Genomic DNA, 20,714 nt, shown 5'->3' with positions numbered 1-20,714 from the left:
TTCTGCCGTTGCACAGATGCAGTCTCATCTCCAAGCCTAGCCAAGCCGAAGAAGCTCTCTGCAGCTTTTTGCTGCAGGCTATAACGTTTCACAACAACCTTCTTCTGTCCAAATATCATGTATATTGGAAACAACAGAAGAAAGTTATTGGATTTTTTTTTCCCGCGGCTGAAATTGGATGGTTGAGAAGGGTTTAGCTCCGGATTTTCTTTTACTGTCTCAGCTTCATCATTCATCACACTGAAATATTACTCATAGCTACATAAATGTACTATGAATGTGAAGTGAACTGCATTTATCTCCAAAGGTGGTGAAGGGAACTTCCTGTACGTGCACTCTGCTACTCAGAGGGAGGGCGACGTTGCCAAGGTGACCACCAGGAGTCCATTTCCTGCCAGCATCGGCCGGTGCCACCTGCGCTTCTGGTTCTTCATGCACGGCTCTGACAGGATGGGAACGCTGAAGGTGACCTGATATCAGCCACATTTCCATAAATGATTCAAAGTCTTTCTGTTCTTAAGGTTTTATCAGGCACCAATCCTCCAAGGATGTTTTTTTTACTGTCATTTACCATCAGATGATCCATCACAGTCAACCTGAAGGCTTCCTTTGGTTTTTTCAGAAACTTCTTTCCTGTTTTACTCACCCAATCACTGCATTACACTCTGCTTACTGTCAATCATCTGTTACCCACAGGAGGGAATGAAAGTCTCCCTGCCAGCAAATAATCCATCAAAGCATGTCACCTTACAAACTTGATTATCATATCCATCATTTCATGTCTTTTTTTAGGTCTCTTTATTCGCTGGGTTAATTTCAAAACAACAAACAGTAAGCCAAAAGCTAAAAAAAAAAAATCCCTAATTAGAGAGGAGCTACAAGGCTCAAAAATTTGTTGCAACTGAAGTGGATATAAACTAATTCAAGGGATGACAAAATAAACATTTTAATTGCAGAACTGAATAGAATTAATTATTTCTGCAACCATGCTTTATTACATGTTTATGCACACAGATGTACTTTAGATGGAACAATCACACAAGAATTGTGAACAAAACTGCTCAAAAAGTCAAAAATCATAATCTGTAACTATCCAAAAGGTTTAAAATTAGAGCATGGTTTGGTTCGTGTGGCGTGATGGGTAGAATGTGTATGTTTTGAAACAGGGTATGCATAAGTAATGCGTCTAAATACAATCTAAGTTATACATACACTACTTGGGTATTTTCATTTCGCGATGCTTGACTTTATACTTCTGCTCCACTGCAATTCGAATCTGCATTCATCTGGTTGCTTTAATTACTGGGTACTTTCCAGATAAAGATTTTACTTCCTAAATATGATCGACTCACAGATAATAACACCTTATGTGAAATTAAACTACCCAGCAATTTATGAAGTAGTTAATTACCAGTGATATTAGCGCCACCAAAACCAGCAACCACATTGAAAAGATGCAGTGACATGTAGAGGCATATAGCATGCACAAACAGCATCATGATAATTTTACACAAGTGCTGATCTAGATAATGAGTACTTTTGCTGTTGATACAGTCAGTACTTTTATATAATAACTAGCTCAGGAACAACTCAGAGGAAGGCAGGTAAAAGTCTGCTTGCAGTGTACTGAAAGACAAAATGGATCAGGCAACAAAAAAACAAGCTCCAGGTTATAAAGCAGAGGTCAAAATGAGAACAAAGAACATTATTAATGATTGGAAAGCTCAGGCAACGTGTACAGACCCAGTCTAGCAGGGAATCTAATGGTGGACTGTATACAAACAGTGACGCTTAAGTAACCTTTTTAATGCAGGACTTTTACTTCATGGAGTATTTTTACATTGTCGTACTGTTTTACTCAAGTAAAAGATGCAAATACTTCTTCCTCGTCTGATGGGGACATAAAAATCCTTGCATTTACAGCTATAGTGAGATGACGAACCCTAGTATGATAATATGCACCATAGTCTGCTGGAAAATGTTTAAAACGTTTAAAAAAACATGTAAAATGTATGATTTAAATGATGCAAAGTATAGCTATGTTGAACCAGCATGGTAAACTGTAACGTTAACACTCTTGGTCTGTCGAGAGTTCTTTTACGTTGTGGTTAAAATGTGTTTGTGTTTTCACTTTCAGACAAAAATAAATTGCATTCATAACAAAAAGCAGTCAAAAATATGAATTCACTACCGTGTCGCTCAATTTAGTGACATCATTTGAAGATGTCATTTTTTGTCACGTGAACTCGTCAGGTCTACACCGTTGGATCCAGCGGTACCCGTCTGCTGATGTGGGCAGCCACTGGAAACCATGGCAACCAGTGGACATACGCTAATGTCATCCTGTCCAACCCGGCACCTTTCAGAGTGACCTTCCAGGCGGAGGTGGGTGGAGACATGTGGACAGACATCGCCCTGGATGACATCTCCTTCACCGCAGATTGCATGGTTGGAGGTAGTTTCCATTCATTTTTTTTTTCTTTTCCACATTTCCTGCCCCTCCAGCACCATCCTCATTTTTCATTTCGTTTCCTCCAGTTTTCACCTTCTCCCATTTCCTTTCCTTTTTTTCCCCATACTTTCTGTCCTCCAACATCCGTGGTCTTCTCCTGAGTTTCCATATGACTTGTATGGACCCTCGGGGAGAGTGTAGTGAGCTAATGGAGCCTGTTGCCCTGTAGGTCCGTATAAATTCACTGTGGAGACGGGGTCAATGCCGAGGGACAGCACAGAGGGCTTTGGGGAGCAAAAGCAATTACATTTATATTGTTGCTGTTTCCTCGCCCCCACCTTCCAGCTCTGCCTTCACCCCTGAAGTGCTTCTTTGGTTGACTTTCTGAAGAAGCTTGTGGTCTTAAAAACACTTTTAGCATACTTGCCTGCTTTTTAACCAAACACACTCATCTCCAAACAATCCTCTGATGGTTTCTCAGTAAACCGTGTTAACTGTGTGTGACCTAAAATCAATAAAAATGAATTTAACATGTGTAACTATGTGCATGCATTTTTCTTTACCTCAGCACCAGTAACTCCACAGCCTCTGACCTGTGGTGCGGACCAGTTCCAGTGCTCGTACTCCTTTCAGTGCATCCCGAAGAGCTGGTGGTGTGACAGAGAGCCGGACTGCGCCGATCGGTCCGACGAGGAGCACTGCCCGACCTTGGTACCCGGAACTCTTCCTCCTCAAGACAGCTGCCCCACTGGGTATTTCCAGTGTTCGAACCTCCGCTGCCTCCCCTCCATACTGCGCTGCGACGGAGTCCTCGACTGCCCGGATGGAGAGGATGAGTACAGCTGCCGTAAGTTAGTTCATGTGTTTTTGTCATTAAGGATAGTTGCCTGGAAAAGTGCCTTGCAGTTCTGAGGAAAGAGTAAACATGTTCTGAGTTTCCCCCTGTTTAAACCACTTCACTTGAAGTAAATAGTACAAGCATGCGATCCATCAAGAGATAGATGCATTATCCTGCATGAAAGCTTGTCGGCGACCGGGCTAAATAATTCAAAAATTCAACACCATCATCTCTTTCCAAAAGCATAATGGTTACTTGCGGATAATCCACAGACCTCGTGGTGAACTGCTCTCACTGGAACTATTTTCCACTGGAGAAGTAGTCACTATAAAAACTGTTGACAGCATGTGATGTTGATTATCCAGAGCAGCAGTGGCACTGTTTCCGAAAAGAGAGACATAGCTGCTGTTTTTTGTTGGTTTTTTTAAAAGTACAGGGGTGGAAGCAGTAATCTCAGATATTAAACTCTAGCTGCATGAGTGCTTGAAGATTGGTTGACTTGCTGGTTTGTGTCCTTGTATTTGAAACCAACCACATTTACTCCACGTTCTCCACCGTTTCCTATTGTCTCTGTCAGCTGTGTTAGATTTCTTCACTCTCTTCATGTTTTTTTGTTTTTTTAATCTTTTACATCTGCTCTTAATCACAGCAGTTAAAAATATGACAACTGCACTGCTGTACTTATTTTGTGTGTTACATTTATTTTCACTTTAGTCGGTCTTTGTTGTTTTAAAATGAGCTCCTTAAATAAACTCGATGTTGCTGTGTCCTTGATTGAAAGCAGCAGGTCTGTGGTGCCTGGCAGTAAGATGATTTTTCTAAGCAGCATGGAGGCAAACGCTGAACTTGTTTGAATTTTGGTGCAACAACTTGCACAATGTTTCCTTACGAAACTCTAAACATGACATGAGTAATGTGCAGGAGGAAAATTGAAGGAGTAAACACAAGATTATCTCACAGATTACGGATAAAAAAAGAGGCAGCATTGATGTTTTGCTCATCGGCGCTCACCCTGCTTCATCCTTCCTCGTTTCTCCACCAGCTCTGCTGCAGTGTGAGCTGGGAGAACTGGTGTGTGAAAACTCTCCTGGTTGCATCCCCCCTCAGAAGCGTTGCGATCACTCTGCCGACTGCCTGCCTTTCCACTCAGATGAATCCAGCTGCGATGGTAACATGCTTTTACTTACCTCACTGAAACTGTAAAGTGTGATTGCTTCTACCACCAAAGCACCAAGTCTGTTTGTGCCTTTCACCTTTGATCATGTGTTTCTTCATAAAGTCTCCACTTCCATTACTGACTGCATGCTTTGATTGAGCTTCTTTAAAAGCGTTGACGTCAAGCATGGTGGCATTTAGTTCAAATAGGGTGTTGCATCACAAAAAAAACATCCTTTAATCTAAATCACACATTTTCTTCCTTTTATCCGTTTGTTTAGAAAAAAAAATAGATTTTTTAAATAGGTAACTTTTACATTTAATTGACCACATTTCTATGTTCTTCTCTCTACATCATGCTCTCATGAGTCACCAGTCAGTTTTGACTCAAGTGTTGCCAAAGCTTCACTCATATGTGCCCATTTCCTGTCTTAACCAGCGACTCTCTGGACATTTTCAGGTCTGGCTGTTTAGTCTTCAAAGCACACCTCACAGGTTACAGTAAGCTGCCAGAATCCCAGCCATATAAACCTCTGCTTTCCCGCATTTTCAGGAACAAGACCAAACCTCCCATTTAGCCTGCATTTCACTGCCAAGCCATAGTCACTTTATCAAGGTCGGAACAGATCTTCAGGCTTTCATAATGGAGTTTCAAACATGATGATTATTTAACCCTCATAACCCTCAACTAACCTATGACGGCGACAGCACTCATCATCAGGTGGATTGTGTGGAAGAAAGAAGGTTTAATCAGCAGTACGGTGCAGAATATGTAGGTAGATGCATAGATTGTTATCCGTGCAGGACTATCTTCAAATTCATTCTGCGGTTTGATAACAAGCCTAAACGTGCAACCAGAGACATAAAGAACAAGGAGTCCTCCTGCAACAGATGGTTTGGCCCCTACAGAGCCCTGATCTCAAAACCGTGGAGTCAGTCTGAGGTTACATGAAGACACTGAGACATCAAGAGTCAAGTTTTTCAGAATGTTCAGAACAACCTACTTTCCGAGTACCCTGAAAAACTGAGTGTACCTAGGAGAACCTGCACTTTTTATGACATAGCTTTACTTTTGAAAGCATCCTCATTTTATTTAGTGCCCTAAAACTCTTTCACAGCGCTCCACATGCTCTCTGTAGAGGTTAATGGAAGACACTCAACAGTGCACTGTTTGCCCCAACAACGTACTGCATCTGCTCCCTGTCAGGTGGAGAGAAAAATGCTAATGATAGAGGGAACAAGAGAGAGGAACAAGCATTTAAAGTTATCATTTAGGTGTATGTTTTATATGATATTTGATGATTTCTTTTGCTTCATTTGCAGATTGTCCTCCAATGTATTGCCAGGATCACGGCTCATGCGTTGTGGAGGAACACGGTCCTGTTTGCATGTAGGTGGAAGTTCACCCAAACAAACACGCATTTATAAGCCGCACTCAGCCACATACATAAGCATACACAAACAAAGATAGGTATCATGTCTGCCCTCTCTCTTCTCCTCCTCCCACCCTTTATCTCTCTTTGAGGGATTTAAAACATGGAAATCCCATCAGTCTTGTTTCTTGCCATGGAAAAGACACGCTCCGCGAAGCATGTGGGAATCTGCTTATCCCCTGCAGATTAAACAGGGGTCCTGCCTTCATTTATCCACCAGCATAGTGTTTCCTGGGAATCTCTGATGGATTCTCCTGGTCAATATTTAAACGGCGTCTCCACTACCAGTGGTCTTAGCGGGTAGACCACAGAAAACTCATTCGTTTATTCATTTATTCAAGACAGACACTACGCTCACTCTGCTGGAAATTTTATATGAAGCTCATGAATCTGCATCATCAGCTGGGAATGTCTACAGAGAAGTATTTTTCATTATAAAAGTAAGAATGCAATTATAACACTTGTTGCTGGATCTGCTAACATCATTCTGCACCAGTGAATCCTTCCTGAAAGATGCACATTTCTCCATTGTTGTGCGAGAAGATTCAGCTTTTCAAAAAAAAAGGATGTGAATAGTGCAGAAGATACGTGTTCTCTAAATCACACAGTTAACTGCACAATGTGTCAACAATGCAATCAGTGTCTCATTGTTGTAAATGGAACACATCAGGCTTCATCCTACGTATCTGCTCTGTAAATCACTTGTCCTGTGTGCTCCTGAGGAAAGAAAAAATAGAAGCCACAGTTTTGAGGCCATTTGTTTTCTGTAGAGTTGATCAAATCGCCTTATTTTAACCACATTTGCCTTAAGGTGTAACATCATCGCTGTATCATAGGAAGATGGTTTCATAGATTAACTGCTGCACAACCTAAAAACCACAGACTGACATTTCTAATCTAACTTAAAACACGGACACACATCTTGTCCTGCATCTTAGCCTTTTTTCTATAAGCCGCCAAACCGACAAAAAGTGCGCTGATGATGTCAGTTTTCAGCCTAGATAGCACATGCGGAATATAAACTAGTACCTGCAGAAGTTCTTTTAGATGCCGGTGTGGTCTTCACTATCCAATACCACTCAGAGCAAGCTGTCTGCCAAAGACATGTCGACAGCATGTCTCTAATTTATCTGCCGGAGCTCAGCCTGCCAGCTGCTGTCAATCAAGCACAGATACCAACACACCTCTCCAGCCACCGGAGAGCAAAGAGGGCATTCCTTATATTTCCCCAGAGAGCCGTTTCTTCCTTTAATGATATAAAACTGTTGACATAAAATTATTTTTGACTGCTTTTTGTCACAGAGATGCGGCCCTTCCCTCATGCCCTCATTCTCTCATTCTTATGTGTGATTCCCCTTCCTATTCATCCCCCTGTCCAACATTCCCCATTGCAGCGCCGCCACCACCGCTGCCTCCTCTCATTATGTAACAGGACTTTACCACCGTCATTCACTGCTCAGTGTGGTATGGAGCTCTGGTAGCTGTTCCAGCATTGATAACAGCCTCGAGGCCAGCACTGGGAGGGCACCTCTGGCTCTGTATTTGCGTCACGTTCCTCCACTCTGCTGAGCAGGGTCCACCGGGGAACCGGGCCAGGAACAGCCCACTGCCACGGCTGGACCGTAACACAAAATGCACGCTGACCCCCTCTGAATGATAATGACGCAGTCTGGCTTCGCTGAGAGCTGTGTGTTTCGCATTAGAAGGTCAATGTAGCTCAGAAATCAAGCTGATACTGAACAGATGTTGACTTGGAGTAGAGTTTGGGAGAAGAGGAAGTCGCTTTCCCAGAGATGCAGCTCAACAAACCAGCCAAACTATTTGTAAATTGCTCTGTATTTCCATGCTGGATTACTGCTAGATAAACCTTCAACCATTTGCCAAGATGGAAACGGTGTGCACATGTTTGATAGAGATCATGCTCTAAAGGTTATTTCGCTTTATCTTGGTGTTTTACATTCATTTTGTTTTTTTATAAAGCATCACCATAAGGTGTTTTCTATATTTTTCTTGCTCCATGAAAAACAAAATGTTGCAGTCACTAAAAGGGGTCACAAATGTAGAGTTTGTTGTGGTTTTAAAGACTCTGTAATTTCCAAAAACAGGTGGATGAACATTACTGTTAAAATTTTCATCAGGTGTTTCTTAAACTGGAATAAATAGTGCATTTGTGGAGGACTATTTTCAAGTGTGGATTAATCTAAATTTTATGCTCTTGTGAATATTTCTGACAGTCTTTGAGACTGACTCGAGATAAACTACACTATCTGTGGTTAATTGGTGTGGTTTTTTAATAGTTTTTGGACAAAAATGAAGCTTAAAGTGGCACAGAGGAATAAGACCAGGGGCCTGCTTCTTAAAGCAAGAGTACCAGATAAACATGGCTTATATCAGGCACTGCTTTTAGGTTTTTTCAAGTTGATAAAGTAAATTAAACATAGCTCAGTTACTGTCAGGATAAGCCTGGGTTGTTGCTCAACAGAGTTCCTTACAGACAGGAAAGCTAAGATGTTACCACAGAGTGTCTTGTGTGTTGCCATATTATTTGCCTTTATTACCTGCCATCAGTCAAAAAAAAATGTACGTTTACAGAAAATCAACTCACAAGATTGATTGCATGAGCTGGATCTGATCCTTATGGAACTGCTTTAATTTAGGTTCATTCAAGTCAGGTGTTAGACTTTAAGTGCCTCTTTTCTTCCTGTGCTTTAAGAAACAGGCCCCAGATGCACCAGATGTATGCTTGTTAGACCTCTGTAAGTCCATGTTGCCATCTTTTGACTGTTTTTTTTTACAGGTGTAATCCAGGCTGGACCGGAAACCGTTGCCACGTGAGGGAGAAACCTCCCCTCTCCACCTCATCACCCACACCAGAGGACACGGCGCTAGGTAATCAAGAAACACACCTCCCCACTCACCTCCCTTAAACCAAACTTAATTACCGTATCCTTGCATACCCTGCTAATGTCTCAGCAGTTCAAGTGAGAATTAAATGCCTCCTTCCTGTTTAGATGCCGTGTACGCTGGCATCGGCATCGGGTTGGGGCTGCTCATACTTGGAGTGGCTGTGTGTTTTCTGGCTTTATTCAAGAACAAATGCTTCCTAAAGTGAGTTTTCTCTGCAATATTAATGTCCAGGTTACTCATTTTTCTGATGATGATGTTGTTCACGATGAAGGTGATGATGTTTGTTGGCTCCACAGAAAGCTTTACCCGATGGACTACGGGGTGATGGATAACCCAGCCTTTGACTGGAGAGCAGAGGTCAGCACACAGAAATGTCCAATCAATCATCAGGGAATTCATTTTGAGTAACATTCGGTTTCCGAGCTAAACAAATCTCATTTTTCTACCATTCGACTCACATTTATTCAATTATTGGATTTAACATAAGAGGAGGTCAGAAGGTGATTGCCGAGCCTCTCTGCTAAATTAGATTTTTGATTTAAGATTATTGATTTTGCACTTAATGCACGCCTCTGCAAGTTTGTGTCTTTGAGTGTCATGTATACACACTGCGGCGCGTGTACAGCCGTATACAAGCAGCTAATCTGATCAAATACAACAGCACAAAGCTACGAAGCCAAAAATAACCAGTTTAATCAACCGTCTTTCTGCCGCTGCCCGAACAAAAAGGTCACATGATGAGAGGCTGAACACCAGATTGCGTTACGTCGCACAGGTGCTCCTATTATTTCCGCCCACTGTGCGCTTCGTCTCCTGCGATCTCCGCATTTATTCCTGATATCAGGGAGAAAGATCCCAGCACAGGTGACGATACAGTCACAGCTCTTCCATTTGGTTAATGGCTGTTGTGTGTGTGCATTCATGAGTGTGTTTCCAAAAAAAAAAAAAAGGCAAAATGAGTGAGGTGTATGTCTGAGCACATGTTTTTATCTCCATGGGCGTATCATCGAGTAACAAACGTGAGAGAGATGCGGAGAGCCACGACCGTCACGACTCCGATGAGGGAAATTATCGCAGATTTCATGGTGCAATGTGTGTATGTGTGTGTTTTGTACAGATGAAATGTTGACATATGACATTGCACATGTTCTTTTACAAAAGCAAACACCAAACCTTTATGTTTTATTTATGCCAACAATCGAAAACAGACCATGTTTCTGTGATGTAATGCACACACACGGAGCGTTTAAATGCATTCCAGTATATCCTATATCTGTTTTGGCACGTCTCTACATGTTTGCTTTCATGCGGCTGCCACTGCTATAAATACAGAGCTGTAGGTGTGAACCGATGTCTCCATGACACAGACAGATCTGCTCCGACGCTTGCTTTGCAGATGAGTGGAAGCGGTCTGTGATTATTCCACCTCCAGATGATGAAATGCTTTATGGAGGTTAGAGGTGTAATTATGGACGCATAACAGGTCAAACTGATTTTAATTGCGCTTGCATTTCACACACTTTCACACATTAAGGCGCATCTAATTTTAAACCCGAGTACATGATTTTTTTTTCCCCTCAGCGCCCGTCCCTGGATGAAAGGTCGGGCGGTTGTCCCGGCTGTAACCCCAGCCGGAGTGATGGTCGTGGGCTTTCCATCAGCGTCTACCCGTGGAGGAGGGAGGTGGAGGTGAGGTGTCTGAGCTCGACCTGCTGGCCTTTACTCTAATTATCTGTGCAGAAGTCAGTGACGTGATGTATGTCTCTTTGTGTGTATTCGTCCACAGCAGGGTTCGAACTGGAAAGACGCCAAGCTGTCCTTCTCCAACCCATTGTACAATTACCCCCCCGATGCTAATGGTGCTGACTGCACAAGCTCTGAAGCATAAAAACAATGGACATTATCTAAGATTTTGGCAATTTGCCTTTGTTTAGACAGCGCAGTATAGACAGACATGAAACATGCGGAAAGAGAGCAGGGGAATGATAAGTTTGTAAAGGTCTGGCTGGTTGGGAGTCGAACTGTAGACTCAGCTTCTGAGAGCATTTTAGCCCATTTGGTACGACTGTAACCATTCAGCCATCAGGTTGCCTAGATGTGCTTTATGTGTTGACGCTGCAATCAATCTGGGTTAAATGATGTCTTGACCTGCTGAGGTGCCAGTTTGGATGGAAAATGTAAAGTATGAGGTTCAGATGTTTTGCAAGAAGCATTTCAGCGTCAGGTCTGAGGGTAGCAAAAATGTTTTAATTGACTTGGTGTGATATTTTGATCTGGTGCTGACGTGTTAAAGCTGTTTATCGAGGCTGCAGAAGAGCCCGTGATCATTGAATCCAAGTTTTATGAAAAAATACCAATAAATTAAGGATAAAAACGCTCAAATGTTCCGTGTGGAACTTTTCAGAACCACTGGATGTCACTAGGGCACCAACACCTAAGACCAAAACGAATGTCGGCCACATGTCCTACCTCTTTTTTAAGTTTCATTTACAACCAGAAAGGAAACAAACAAAAAAGAATCCAGAAACAACCCGTGGACCAGGTCTGCTCCACCCTGATGGACCATGGAAAACAGACAGAAAGAGTGGAATGGAATGAATACAAGCCTCAAAACAGCAGTCGTGACTCTCATGCACTTCAAGGTGTTTTTAGATGCAAGAGATCACACTGCTTCCCAACAAGAGATGCTTGATGGCCTCACAAGTTTGCAGCGTGCGATTGATGATGGACGGCATCACCCCTTTAAACACAGGATTCATCCCTTTACGACGGTGCAAACATTGGCAGCACCTGATTAGACGACGCTTCACTCAGAAACTACTTGCTTCTGGATTTTAAATTAACATGGTGGTTGCTTAAACACTTTGCTTTTTATTGCAAGTTCCTAAATCTGTCTTTATTTTAGATCAACAATGGTTCATTGAAAAGTTTTTCTGAAGTTTCTTGCAGCATCGGATCACACTCAACACTCGTCATTTGCTCGCTGGGATCTCAACTTTTTGCCATCGAGTACGAGACAACCCAACACCCTGTCTTTCAGACGCAAGGCAACAAGCTACCAGAATGCAATGCAAGGTAATAAATGGGAAGCATTGAAGTGAAGGATCCAGTGGACATGAACCTTTACAGTTAAAACGAATGCACACGAATTAGGTAAATAAGATGATTAAATACTTTATCTTTTGGGGCACCACTTGAATGCTGGAGGAGGTACTTACATGCACTAACATGCATGTGTGGCTGGACTAGCTGCTATCGGATTAAAACGCACACAGAGGCAGTGTGACTGTTTATGTTGGAAATCTCAGATATTGTGTCTTTAAAACGATGAACAGCACTGCACATTTAACTACAGGAGCTTTTCCTTGTGCAACACTGTGCTGCTTTCCTGATGAAACTTCGGTACGAGGATCAATACCACTCTCATACTTGTCCGGTAAATATAAGCTCAAGATAGTAAGCTTGGTAAGATTCAAGACTGGAAACAGGAGAAACTGCTAGACTGTAACAGAATCTGGCTACTATTACCTCTAAAACTCATTAAATAACATATTATATCTTATTTAATATGCACAAAAGATTAAAAATGTCAAGTTGCAGTTTTATGGGTTGTGTTTCTTAGCCAAGAGCAGTAACCTCCTGAATCTATACGGTGGCTTTCTGCTGGCTGTAGCTTCATATTTACTGCACTGATATAAGTGTGGCATCGATCGTCTCCCTAAATTCTTGGCAAGACAGCGAAAGAGTGTAGTGCAATAAATGCTGATCTGTTCCTTTAAATTATGTCAAGACTGCAGAAGACCTCCTAAAAAAAGAAAAAAAAAAAGGTCAAATGTCATTAGGGCATTAGAACAATTGAAGAAATAACATTTTGGAGGCTTAATGCAGCCATTGTAGCGGCGCATTAACCAAGCGCTACAAGAGTCTCACTTTTAGAAACGGTTGTGGGTGTCTTGTGAATGGTGATTAAAGGTTTTTCTTCAGCGCTGGCAAAAGCAGAAAACATCCAGTTCGCCGAATTGAAATGCTCCGCTGAACACACAGAGCCTCCAAATAGAGTCCTGACTTCATTAGTGATCCACTTTAATCCTCACAAGTGCAAATAAAATAGTTTGCCCCTGTTTTATTTGCAAATTAAAATCCATTACAAGTTGGCGTCCTTCAGTTGCCATGTGTGTGGCATGAACCGGGTCTCTCTGTGCATCAAGCTGCACGCGGCAGATGGATCGTAAACAGCACAGTTAAACCTATCTGTTATAAATTTCACGAGTGTTCAGTTATGGCTCTTTTTAGGTGTGCTGTTATAAATAGTTTTCTCATATTTGACAGTCAGCGGGATGATTTACAAGATCAGACCGCGTACTGTACAGCAGGTACGCTAAACAGAGCATGTAGGCAGCTTCTTTCACTATCAGCCTGTCATTTCTCTCTTGCAAAAAGATGCGATAAGATACCACACTTGTATCGGTATAAATTTGCTGCTACCTGCCAGTTATTTCACTATGGCTCACTTTAATAAATGCATTATATATACTTACTGTTTAATCTGCACAAAAGATGCAAAAACTGTGATTTATGCTGATCCTAGCTTCATATTTGCTTTATAGGAACAGAAGTGGTACCAATATTCTCTTTAAACTTTATAAACCGTAATCATAATATTTTCATTTCAAATGTTAAGTAATCCCAGTGCTTTACTTTTTCAATATGTCTTCTTTCTTACACTATCATGGCGACAGACTTGTTAAACATTAACGGGACAAAAACATTGATTTCTTTCAAGCCTTTTTTTAAATATGGTGGTACTTTGGCTTTTATCAAGAGTTGGACCAGTGATGCTCACTCCTAAAGCCGCTGCAGTCTCCATCCCATTTATAATAAATGTCAGGTAAATGTGTTGGTTGCATCCCATGAGTGCTCTGAGCCGTTGCACTTAGTCAAAACCCATCAGGACACACTCCCACCTCTTCATATTGGTGCACCTTATGAATCTTTAATTTTCAGACTTTGACCACAACCTCCGGTGTCATTGCTGTTTAAGCTCGTTCTCCATCACTGTAGGGTCTTTGCAGAGTCTGCAGCTGGATTCTGGGTCAGAGATTTATCAGAGGGCCACAGGATCAATTTTCAGCCTTAGAGCTGCTCCTCTCTTTTATTGTTTGTGCCCTCGCCTTCCTCTGGCTCGCTGCCTTTTGTCTGGTGCTGGACTCTGCCCTTCAAAGCCACAGAGCAGTAACTACATATTTGCTCTAAACTCAGTTAAGACTGGACTTTGTTTTCCATCAGTTTGACCAAACAAACAATGTTAAGCCATAAAAATGTGGAATTTCTCTTAAAAGAGCAAGTAAAGTGGTCACAGAGAGTGGCATTTGTTTAAATGAGCCATTGGGTTAATTTATAACAAATTATATATTATACGTATATCTATTTGCATTCTTTAATTTGCAGTTGTGCACCAGTTTTAGTCAACACAGATGTAAAATTAACTCTAAGTCACAGTTTTCAGTTACACCATTGACTCTGCCTTTGAAGACGAGGACCAACTTAAGTCCATTCAGCTTGTTTAATTAAAATAAATTAAAATATCACCTCAAATGTCGTTTAATTAAGCAATATCCCATTTTATGTGCAAATTGTACAATGATACATTAAAATGCCTCTAAGAATCTTGGTCAATCTTCATATTTGTTTTTATTAATCATTAGTTTCATAAACATAAACATTAATAATAATGTCAGCTTTACACCGACTCCTGTCTCCCACTGCGAATCACCAAAAACACCAGCTCAGCCTTTTCACAGCCTCTCCATCGGTGTTTGTTTGTTTCAACCCACTGACATTTGACCTAACAAAACAACAATCGATGCCCTGCACAAAAACCTTTCCCCGCTAACGCGCCGCCACACGCGCACGCAAACAATGCCGCCTTCCACTTGCCTCGCCTGGCTCGCACGCTCTCATATGACGGCCTGCTGACTGAGAATGTGCAGCTATCAATGTTTTTTGTCCCGGCCCAACATCTCTCTGGTAGCTTCGTTATTCGTGCCGCTGAATAGCACAGAGGATAGGTGCTCCACGCCGCCAGCCTTTGTCCTTGTGTTGCTGGTGAAGCAACGTTAGTCAGCTTTTCTCACCGGAGCTTTTGTTGTCACAGTTTTGCTAATCACCGAGCAGAGTCCATCGATAGGTCACTGTTTTGTTTTTGTACCTCTCAGCTCCGAGAGGCCCCCCCCCATAATGAAAGCTCTCCTGTAGCCATGACAGCCTTGAGGGGCTCCTTCTGTCAAAATAACAGTTGACTCTTGCATGATTTGCATAACTATTCAGCCATTTCTGAGTCCTCTCATCCCGGCCTGTCAGCCTGCTATCACAGCAGTCAGCCCAATTTCCTCTGATGCTGCAGCTGGGGGACTGAGGGTTACCCAGCCAGACCCGGCAGGTCAAGGTGAAATTTACCCCCTCTGCTTAAAATGAAAGCTCAGAATTGGATCTCTCTTCCTCTCTGGCTGAGTGCAGAGGAAAATGTCTGTTTCTTCCCTCTGTATTCGGTCAGAGTGGATGGCGGTCAGCCCGGGAGGCCGTTCTCTGACCGTTTGTCACTGAATTTCCAAACCCCCCCTCCGGGTCCCTTGACAGAGGAGCTTAGGAGAGAGGACACCGCTGGGTCGCTTCTGATTGGATCGCTTGTGGGGTTTTTTTGGGGGGCTGTAAAGCAGTTTTATCTACATCTTAACCGCCTCCTGTGTTGTACACTAAAAGTTCATTATGACTCGAAAGATACTGAGGCTGCTTTATGCGCCTCGTACAACCAATTACACCCTATTCTGACGTGCCGTAAATATTGACCTGTCCCATGCTCCGCTGCATCCCCTCATTGTCTGCCGACGCTTGATTACGTTTCTGAACAGAAGACAGAGAAGTCAATATATCATCAAATGTTGCTAAATTAATGAGATTTTTTTTTAAGTTTATTGTATATTGTTTGCTGCATGAGATACACAAACAGGGTCTTGTAGAATGATTGAGTGGAGAAAAATGGCCTCTGCAAGACAGTTTATTCTACTGTGGACTGGATGTACAATAAATTACCCACGAGAGAATGATCAATATACGGCCACCGGTTGCTTACCAATGCAGGCTGAGCAGTTTTCCCGTGGGGGAGGATTTTTTTCAGAGCTGCTGGAGAAGGCGTCGTGCTATATTGTTGTGTAAACTCGGCATTGTAATGCTCCTTCATCCATGTCGTCCGTCCTCTGCTCAGGCTTGTTATTGACCACATGCTTCTGTTTGACCAGAATTATTCAGTGAGGATTTAAAACAATTCAGTGAGGAGACAGTGAGCAGTGTGTACTAAACTTGCGTACCGAGACTTCACTTTATAAAGATAGAAGACGGAGCCTCCTTTCATAACAAAACACGATGAAAGGATCACAAAAACATTTAAACCTATGATTTTTGGTCATTGGGGGCAGCACACAAACTATCATCTTATGACAAACTGAGTCATTTACACACTCATGTAGATGGGGCAACATTTTTATTAATCTTCCTGGCTGTCCAGTAAATGTAAGTTGAATATTCACTCTTATTTTAGCTCTGTTTTGGTCTCCACCACCTCCTAAGAGAAATATCTGACTGTTTAGCTGTATTATAGCTGTTTAGCTCATTTTTCTGTTGGGTAAAGCAGGATTTTAGAGCTTTTTTTCCTGCTCGACGTGGTCAAAAACAGCACTAAAGAGCAACTTCATGTGTATTTTAAACTGTGTCTGTGCCGCAGGTGAGGCTTTCCTTCTGATTCTTATGATTATGAATTTCCTGTTATGCCGTTCCACCAAGTTTCCACTCAGCTCAATGATTGCGAGCTTTCATGTCGTGGTAATACTGCAGCGGGACGGAAAAGGTAATAATGAGCAATGCTCGAATGGAAAGACCAAAACAGAGCGGAGCTTGTTCTCCTCTGAGTGTTTCGGTGTCAGACTGCCACACGGCCTCTTTGTTCTCTGTTTATTAAGTGGCCAAGCATCATAAATGCCGCGGTGACACGATGCCCTGCAACTCAACAAGTGGGACCCAACTCTAAGCATAAAACACTCGCTGGAAAATTATCACTTGCCACCACCCTCAGACCTAAAAGCCTTGATGTCGCTGGAAGCCTTCCATTTCATTTCATTAATTTTGTGACAGACGTTTTGATGCTCTTTAAGGTCTCCCAGGGGAGGCCGAGCGCGGTGTGGTCTGCTGCCAAGAGAAAAGTTCATGGCATCTGCGACGGATCCTGCTTTATGTCGCGTTGGAAGGAGTCGGCGAAAGAAAGGCTTAGAGAGATACAGAAAAAGAGGATGCTTTGGGAGATTCTCAGAGTGGTCATCTGAGGACTAGCCTGGCTTCTTTCTGCTTCCGTTGTGGAACAAGGTGATTAGAGCAGCAGACGAGCTGCAGGGAGAGCTGTAGCCGCCGTGTCTGGGCCACTGCGATGATTTTGAACTGCTGGGGTAGAGCTGCAGAGAGCGACGGGCCTCCGAAGCTAAATCACACACCGCATCCTCAAACTGGACTGCATCTGATTGAGAAACATTTTATGGCTTAAATGGCTGCACTGCACATGTCAGCAGTAATCTCCTTTTATGAGAGAATTCATCACCAAGTTGTGTATTTCTATCTGGGTGGGATTGTTTGTTTGCTCTGCAGACGTTTGATATACGCCGCCGTGGCTGCGCATGAGGTGCGCGTCCATCCAACCACGTCGACAGCAATTGGGATTTATGTGCAGACGGGAATGTGACACAATTGCGGACAGACGCCGTCAGCAGATATTTATTCGAGTCTTATGATCATTACTATGTCACCCGGAGATATTTTAGAGGGAAGTGAAAAAACAGAGACGTCAAAACAGCTGTTTGCTCACTTCCTCTGCTTCTCAATTGTGGGCTTTCATCATTTTCACACGTCCCTAAACGCCTCATCCACAAAACTAAAATATTCAGACAAATATCAGACTTAACAGCCTTTGGGGTCTTTAAGCAATTTAGCAATCAGTTGACAAATAGTCCATTTCCACATCTTTTGTTAGATACCTAGATGTATTTTTGTATTCAGGTTTTTAAATCTTTACCACAAAATTAGACAATGTTCATTTCTGTGTATGAATGGATACACAAAAGTGTCCAAGGACATGAAAACCCCGATGATGAGGCATTCGCAGCCCCTCTTGTCTAGCTTTGGATCTACAGTCGTCACAATGCTTTGTGGGAGCTGCTGACTGGAAACACATATTTTCTTTTCCCATCAGTAGCTTACCACCATTAACAGTGTGCGGAATTAGCTATTTGCAGTTCCTCTTTGAGGTGTACCCACAAATGTACAGACGAGTCAATGGTTTACATTGATGACGAAGAAATATTCTCACGTACGTTCTGAAGCATCTTTCATACTTGAGATTTATGGACATTTAGTCTAATCGCTGTTTCAGACTCACAGGATTAGAGAAGGAGCAGAGGAACAGATGTTAATATTAGATGTTTCTTATGTAGTTTGTTTTTTTTAAGTTACTATTGATAGAAAACGCAAGATAAAACCCGAACTGATATTCCACAGAGAAATTCCTTCATCGTTTTTCAGAGTTTCTTTCATCGTCGCTGACACTTTACTGGCACCAAGCAGCATTTATTTAGTACTCTAATAAATCCCCACCCTGCATTTGCTGCACCCACTTTGTTGGCAGTCACCGCTCTGTAAAGATAAAGGAACAGATGAATTTGAGATGCCGGTGAGGATAATCACGGTAATGACTAATAACTGATGAAGTTAATTGCTAATTATTGATCTGGTTTCGTTTAGGAGCACCGTGAGACGTTCACAAAACGTTTGTGCCCACAGATTCGGACGACATTCATTATCTTTTTCCACTAAAATCCATTTAGCACAGGAAAGCTATACTTTGAATGTTCAAAATGCTTATACCAGCCAAGTACATTCTAAAAGGGGTCCTTTATGCGAGAGTTTCTTCTCTATATTAGGCTTTTCCATGACTGTGGTGCAGCTCCCGAATTCCCACAGCGACGGTCTTAATTGGAACAAGCATGTGGTCCAAGTTATCCTTCCTGAGCAAAACGAGTGCCAACTAAGCAATGAGGAAGAAAAAAGTACGGCGAGGCGTCCCGGGCGCAGAGAGAGTGAGAGAGCTGCCTCGGAAAGAAGAAAAGAAATGTTCCCTCACGTGAGAGGTTTCCAAGTTTCTGGCCTTCAATGTCTGGCTGCTTCAGAGAAAAGTGAAAACACACAGCCAGGGAAAGGGGAACTTCATCATACGCTGTCTGGTCGTACACGTCTGGTTTCAAGTTCATGATTTTGTTACAATGAAAGTACTTAATGATTTATATCCATCCATTAACCCAGATCTTGTGTTTGGGGTGCTGGAGACCTGGCGGTTTCTTTAACAGCTCACATGACTTTAATGGCTTCATGCTTCCATAGTGTTTTATGAAGACGGCTTGTAGACTGAGCCCATGTGTTTGATGTGGATTTTCAAATGTTCTATACCTGTGATTGGCATTGATGATAGGTTTTTTGCTGTTTTAACAGTTTGTTCATCAGAGACGTCTTCAGAATCCAAGTGACGCCTGATGTAAGTAACATGTGAGATAACTGAATGTCTGCAAACTTTAATGTAAACGGGTGACAAATTAAAGGAAAAGCCAACCTGAAGCATCTCAGTTAAGTGTTTTGCCACCAGAACAGCTTCAGTGCACCTCGATTCTCCAAGTCTAATGGAGCGATTGAGTGCTATTCTTCCAACAGATAAACCCTTATTTGATGTTCTGATGATTGTGATTGCAAACAGTGACCAGCATGTTGGTCCAAAATGTCAAAAAGCTGTTCGGTTGGGTTGAGATCTGGTGACTGTGAAGGCCAGAGCAGGTGAGCCACAACGCACTCAGTGACCTGAATGGAACTGGAAGACACCAGATCAGTCAGAATCGAAATGTTTCATCAAAATTCACAGGTAATCAAGCAGAACAAGTCTGTGTTGACTAGCAGTGTCCCGAGCCAGCAAAAAAAAAAACCCAGAGCATAACCGATCTGCTCAAGCCAATGGTTCAGGGTTTTCCTTTAATTTGTCACCAGGCTGTGTGTGTTTGTGAACATAATTCACCAGTTTGACTGTTTTCCCACATTTTGTGGTGTCGGAAAAGAAGAAAAATGTGTATTTACATGTATTTTCACTTTAGAGAAGCAATGTAAAGTCAAGTCAATGTCAACAAAACACAAGGGTTAACGTCATGACACTTTTCACCTGAAGAGGGCGCTCTCACTGTTCACCTGACTGTTCAGCAAAGGTGAGAGAAGGGGCTTAAGTATACAAATCTTTATTTTAATGCACTAACAGGAGATTTTAAATCGTCTCTAACTGAGCCAAAACTTAAAAACAGCACCATACTTTAACTCTAAATAGCCCCTATAGGCTACAACTTGTATATCTGTTTTAAATACTCTGTTCATAAAAACCCTCCACAGTGAACGAGTCTCTTTTGTCTTCTGGCAAACAATCAGCAGCTCCTGAAGCTCCAAAAGCCTCTGAGCTCCCAACATCTTCCCACATCACTGCGAAGCTGCTTGTCAGACAAGGTGCAGAAAATATCCCAAGGCAACAAAAACTCCCCCCCTCCAAAAAAAACCTGACTGTCCTCGGCAGCTTTGTGTGTGTGTGTGTGTGTGTGTGTGTGTGTGTGTTTCCTCCTCCTGGTTCTCCTGCACACGCGGAGCATCAAACAGAGGAGTCATTGGCTCTGAGGAGTTGATGACGGGAGGGGAGCGCACTGTCTTCTCCAGGAGCGCATTCGCCTCCTCTCTCACACGCACTCTGCACCTCCGTCCAGTGGGATGAGAAGCACAGTGTGGGACTGAGATGCTGTGAACTTTTGTCTTTTTC

The 20,714-nt window shown here is 42.4% G+C and overlaps 1 protein-coding gene across 1 annotated transcript in view; it reads left to right on the top strand.

Moving 5' to 3' along the window:
- Positions 1 to 10,734, top strand: part of malrd1 (MAM and LDL receptor class A domain containing 1) — a 67,781-nt gene extending 57,047 nt beyond the window's left edge. The window contains exons 24-33 of the mRNA XM_008291337.1: positions 308 to 465; positions 2,254 to 2,455; positions 3,021 to 3,299; positions 4,333 to 4,458; positions 5,769 to 5,835; positions 8,676 to 8,767; positions 8,890 to 8,986; positions 9,082 to 9,142; positions 10,367 to 10,474; positions 10,572 to 10,734. Of these exons, the coding sequence (XP_008289559.1) occupies positions 308 to 465; positions 2,254 to 2,455; positions 3,021 to 3,299; positions 4,333 to 4,458; positions 5,769 to 5,835; positions 8,676 to 8,767; positions 8,890 to 8,986; positions 9,082 to 9,142; positions 10,367 to 10,474; positions 10,572 to 10,673 (1,292 nt within the window). The 3' untranslated portion in view covers positions 10,674 to 10,734. The remainder of the gene's footprint in view (positions 1 to 307; positions 466 to 2,253; positions 2,456 to 3,020; positions 3,300 to 4,332; positions 4,459 to 5,768; positions 5,836 to 8,675; positions 8,768 to 8,889; positions 8,987 to 9,081; positions 9,143 to 10,366; positions 10,475 to 10,571) is intronic.
- The last annotated feature ends 9,980 nt before the right edge of the window (positions 10,735 to 20,714 follow it).

The sequence above is a fragment of the Stegastes partitus genome, unplaced genomic scaffold (assembly GCF_000690725.1).
Source record: "Stegastes partitus isolate 25-593 unplaced genomic scaffold, Stegastes_partitus-1.0.2 Scaffold736, whole genome shotgun sequence".
NCBI classification, from domain to species: Eukaryota; Metazoa; Chordata; class Actinopteri; family Pomacentridae; genus Stegastes; species Stegastes partitus.
This window is presented reverse-complemented; position numbering and strand designations above follow the sequence as displayed.